The sequence below is a fragment of the Budorcas taxicolor genome, chromosome 2, assembly GCF_023091745.1.
Source record: "Budorcas taxicolor isolate Tak-1 chromosome 2, Takin1.1, whole genome shotgun sequence".
Lineage (NCBI taxonomy): Eukaryota > Metazoa > Chordata > Mammalia > Artiodactyla > Bovidae > Budorcas > Budorcas taxicolor.
The window spans coordinates 163,322,398-163,327,422 of record NC_068911.1 but is presented as its reverse complement, the minus strand read 5'-3'; the positions used below and the strand labels follow the sequence as shown (position 1 = coordinate 163,327,422).

At 48.7% G+C, this 5,025-nt stretch overlaps 1 protein-coding gene across 1 annotated transcript; it reads left to right on the top strand.

Moving 5' to 3' along the window:
* Positions 1–1,166: 1,166 nt before the first annotated feature.
* Positions 1,167–2,213, top strand: GPR55 (G protein-coupled receptor 55). The gene has a single exon (XM_052636318.1). It carries the CDS (start codon positions 1,167–1,169, stop codon positions 2,211–2,213), a length of 1,047 nt encoding a protein of 348 aa, XP_052492278.1.
* Positions 2,214–5,025: the final 2,812 nt, after the last annotated feature.

Sequence of the window (5,025 nt, the reverse complement as noted above, 5' to 3'; positions counted from 1 at the left end):
CCTGCCACCGTGGACTTCTTGTTCCTGAAGCCAGCTTTAATTTTCTCTCTGTTCAAAGGCCTTTCTTTGCCTTAGGGAGACCTCAAGCCTTCACTTCACTTCCCGGTGACTCAGTGGTGAAGAGTCCGCCTGCAATGCAGGAGATGGAGGTTCGATCCCTGGGTGGGGAAGATCCCCTGGAGGAGGGCATGGCAACCCACTCCAGTATTCTTGCCTGGAGAATCCCATGGACAGAAGAGCCCAGTGGGCTACAGTCCACGGGGTCACAAAAAACTGGACATGACTTAGTGACTGAGCACACACACATGCACAAGCCCTCACTTCACTCCCTTTGGGAATGTTTCTTCTTCCATGTTTTTCCAGTCTCTGTGTGGTTTTCTTCTTGGAGAGCGAGAGGCTCTAGCAGCTTCAGACTTTATCCTCCAAATTTCAAATCCTCAAGAAGAAGCCCCAACACCTTTCCTAGAAACCCAAGCAAGAAGTTCATAACTTTTCATCTGCTCTGGGTCAAATATTCACCCCTGGACCTATAAATGAACCAATGACAGTGTCCTGGGAATGTGATGCACTGATTGCCACCAGCCCTACAGTTAGGGGTGGGGTCAGCTCTGTCCAACCTTAGGGGTGAGGGTGAGGTGGCGCAGAGGGTCAACAAAGAGGATCTGGGTTCTGAAAACAGCATTTGAAGCTGTACAATCTGCAGCTCAAGTCAGCAGTGCCCTAGTTTTCTTGTTTCCAGTTCTGTGAAATTCTCTCTTTGATGAAACCAGTTTGGGTCAGGACTTATGGTCTTGCTGATACTTTCAACAGAAAGACTTCTGATAGGAGAAAAGGGAACAGAGAAAGGGTTGTGCACATTCTGTTTTTGTAAAAGATAAAGACACATACACACACGTGTGTGTGGTATATATAATATATATCCATATATATATTCATATATAATATATATATATCCATATATATATATATCACAGTGATTACATCTGGGCAACAGAATTAGAAGGTGATTTTCCTTCCTGTGTTTTCTAATTGTTGTTCGGAGAGCATAGATTGCTGTGTGATAAAGGGGATGTTTTCATGAGTCTTGACAAAGTTGTTTGACTCCATTAGTTCTAGAGAGTAAGAGGAGCTTCATCTCATCTATTGTTGACATTGTAGGAAGGAATATGAGCCAGCAGAACCAGAGCGAGAAATGCTCCTTCCAAGATGTGGACGACCTGATGAAAACCGTGCAGTTGGTTGTCCAAATCCCTACCTTTCTTCTTGGTCTGCTCCTCAATGTGCTCGCCATCCGAGGCTTTAGCTCCTTCCTGAAGAAGAAGTGGCCTTGCTACACTGCCACCTCCATTTACATGATCAACCTGGCAGTCTTTGACCTCCTGCTGGTGCTCTCCCTCCCATTCAAGATGGCCCTATCCCGAAGGAAGGGCTCATTCCTTCCCTTGTGTACTCTGGTGGAGTGCCTCTACTTCATCAGCATGTATGGGAGCATCTTCACCATCTGCTTCATCAGCGTGGACAGATTCCTGGCCATCCGGTACCCAATCCTGGTCAGCCACATCCGGTCCCCCAGGAAGATCTTTGGGATCTGCTGTATCATCTGGGTGCTGGTGTGGGTTGGGAGCACTCCTGTCTATAGCTTCCATGGCAAAGTGGAAAACTACACGTGCTTCCATAACATGTCTGATGGCACCTGGAGCGCCAAGGTCTTCTTCCCTTTTGAGGTCTTTGGCTTCCTTCTTCCCATGAGCATCGTTGGTTTCTGCTCCTCCAGGAGTATTCACATTCTGGTTGCTCGTCGGGACTACACCCAGGACTGGGTCCAGCAGAAGGCCTGCATCTGGACTATTGCGGTCAACCTGGCTGTCTTTGTGGTCTCCTTTCTCCCCGTCCACCTGAGCTTCTTCTTGCAGTTCCTGGTGAGGAATGGCTTCATCGTGGAGTGCAGAACCAAGCAGAATATTATCTTGTTCCTGCAGTTGTCCATGTGTTTCTCCAATTTCAATTGCTGCCTGGATGTTTTCTGCTACTACTTTGTCATCAAAGAATTCCGCGTGGACATCATGACCCACCGGCCTTCCAGGACCCAGCTAGTCCACCAGGATACCATGAACACCCTGGTTAAGGGAAAAAAGTCATGCCTGGAGGAAGGAAACCTCAACCCAAATTCCATAGGGAATATCCCTTCCCAGGGCTCTGATGTGGTGGGCTGACAAGTGGTGCATTTACTGGTGTGCCCTCCCTCTGATGCTTACTTGAATGCCATCTTTGCTCACTGTGGCCCCCAAACCTTTCCTCTGAACTCAGACAACTTGACATAAGCCACTCAGTGTCAGTATCTGGGGAACTCTGAAGAACCCAGGTGAATTCTCGATTTTCTCAGTCTCCAAAGCAGGAGGCCTTTGACTATGTGGATCACAACAAACTGTGGTAAATTCTAAAAGAGATGGGAATAACAGACCACCTTATTTGCCTCCTGAGAAACCTGTATGCAGGTCAGGAAGCAACCATTAGAATTGGACATGAAACAACTGGTTCCAAATTGGGAAAGAAGTACATCAAGGCTGTATATTGTCACCCTGCTTGTTTAACTTGTATGCAGAGTACATCCTGTGAAATGCTGGACTGGATGAAGCTCAAACTGAAATCAAGATTGCTAGAAGAAATATCTACAACCTCAGATATACAGATGATACCACCCTAATGGCAGAAAGCAAAAAGGAACTAAGGAGCCTCTTGATGAGGGTGAAAGAGAAGAGTGAAAAACCTGGCCTAAAACTCAACATTTGAAAAACAAAGGTCATGGCATCTGATCCCATCACTTCATGGCAAATAGGTGGGGGAAAAGTGGAAACAGTGACAGATTTTATCTTTTTGGGGTCCAAAATCACTGTAGATGGTGACGACAGTCACAAAATTAAAAGATGCTTGCTTGCTCCTTGGAAGGAAAGCTATGACAAACCTAGACAGCATATTCGAAAGCAGAGACATCACTTTGCCGACAAAGGTTGGTAGAGTTGAAGCTGTGGTTTTTCCAGTAGTCATGCATGAATGTGAGAGTTGGACCATGAAGTAGGCTGAGTGCTGAAGAATTAACGCTTTTGAATTGTGCTACTGGAGAAGCTCTTAAGAGTCCCTTGGACTGCAAGGAGATCAAACCATTCAGTTCTAAAGAAAATCAACCCTGAATATTCATTGGAAAGACTGATGCTGAAGCTCCAATACTTTGGCCACCTGATGCGAAGAGCTGCCTCATTGGAAAAGACCGTGATGCTGGGAAAAATTGAGGGCAGGAGGAGAAGAGGGCGACAGAGGATGAGATGGTTGGATGGTATCACTGACTCAATGGACATGAGTTTGAGCAAACTCTGAGGGTTACTGAAGGACAGGGAAGCCTAGCGTGCTGCAGTCCACGAGGTCACAAACTCTCAGCTACGACTCAGCAACTGAACAACAACAACAAACGCATGAGGCAGAAGAACTGGGACCGTCTGAATAAGGCTGTTTCCCATCTCTCCTCTGTCCTTCTGTTAGCCTAGAAGATTCTGGAAAGGAAGAGAGTTAGGAGAATCAGGAGAGTTGGGCATGGAGGAAAGATGGAGTGGGAGGGACTGATGAAGCTCCTTTTTAGTTTGGGAATCCCAGGGTGGAGTGGTTGGACTTTCTGGTCTCTTCTGGAGCTCTGTTGACCAATGACCACACTGAGATGCCAGCAGAGGGGGTGACTGGGGAGAGTAAGTATGCACAGAGAACCCCAAGTTTTCTATGGGCTTTGGAAAGGCCTGAGAGGTCACCCAAACCTTCCTGTCCCCAGGAGAAAGCTGCAGAGGAACTGAGGGGGACTGGTGTGGACCAGGCTGTGTGAAGCTGCGGGCACTATGTAGAAGCAGCGGGGACAGAGTGAAAAGCTGTTGGTGGCACCTGAGAGCCATGAGGGGACAGGATATACCTGGGAAAGGCAGGTGACAGACCAAGGGCTGGAAGTGGACAGCCCATTCCTCGTTGCTATCTGAGCATCCGCTGCGTGGAGTTTGAGCACTGGCCCAGGTGGGAGGAGAGGCAGTAGCGACAAGCCTGGGAGAGGAAAATTCCCGGACATGACCAGCTTGCTCTCTTGAACAGGCTGGGACGTTGTTGGTTTAGTTTTAGTTTTAGATTTAGTTGGATTAATTTCCTTGAGAATGATGAGAAGGAATCTGGCTTGATTTGGTACAGCCAGAGAACAGCAAGGTGTTTGACTTGCCCATCAGAGTCCTGGCTAGGCAGCTGGCCACGGTGGCACTGTTCACAGAGCTGTCCCTGTTCTGTGGCTGGGAGGGAGAAGATGAGAGAGCCAGGGACAGGGATGAAGGACCCATCACAACGAAACAGGGCTCCTAGCAGTTCCTGGTTGGAAACTGTAAATGATTGACTCAGGGTTTGGACTGGGCTTCTCTGATACTCTAGACAAGGTACGGCAGTGACAGCTGAAAGCCTGCCGATGACTCAGCTGCTCTGGGGAGTGAAATGATTATCAGGATAAATTATAGGGTGGTTTGCAAGATGGAGTGAGTGGGATGAAATGTGATGAATGAGACGATGTGCACAGAGGGGAAGTCTTTAGGAGGAAAAGCAGCCACTTTCTACCTGCAGCATAAGAGGGGAGGGGATGGGGGGTGTGCAGTGGGGAGAAGAGGGTGATTTAGATAAAACCCTGAGTGGGGAGGAGGCGAGCTTGGGTAATCACCCAAGTCTTGAAGTGCTGGGGTTCTGCTGGGGTGGGGTGTGGGGTGGGGGTGGGAGCAGCAGGAAGGATGGAGGGCAGGGTGGCTTCCTGCCTGAGAACCCTCAATTTGACCGAGAGCTGTTGACAAGCAGGAACCTCGCCTTCTCCTGCCTCCCCTGTGGTCAGTGGTCAGGTCCCACTCTGTGGGGCTGGAGGGAAGGGTGAAGAAGAAAGGGTAGAAATGGAGCAGTGATCATGCCCAGGACCACAGACTTTGCCCCTCAGACAGGGCCTGCATGGGGCGCCAGACAGAGTCAGGG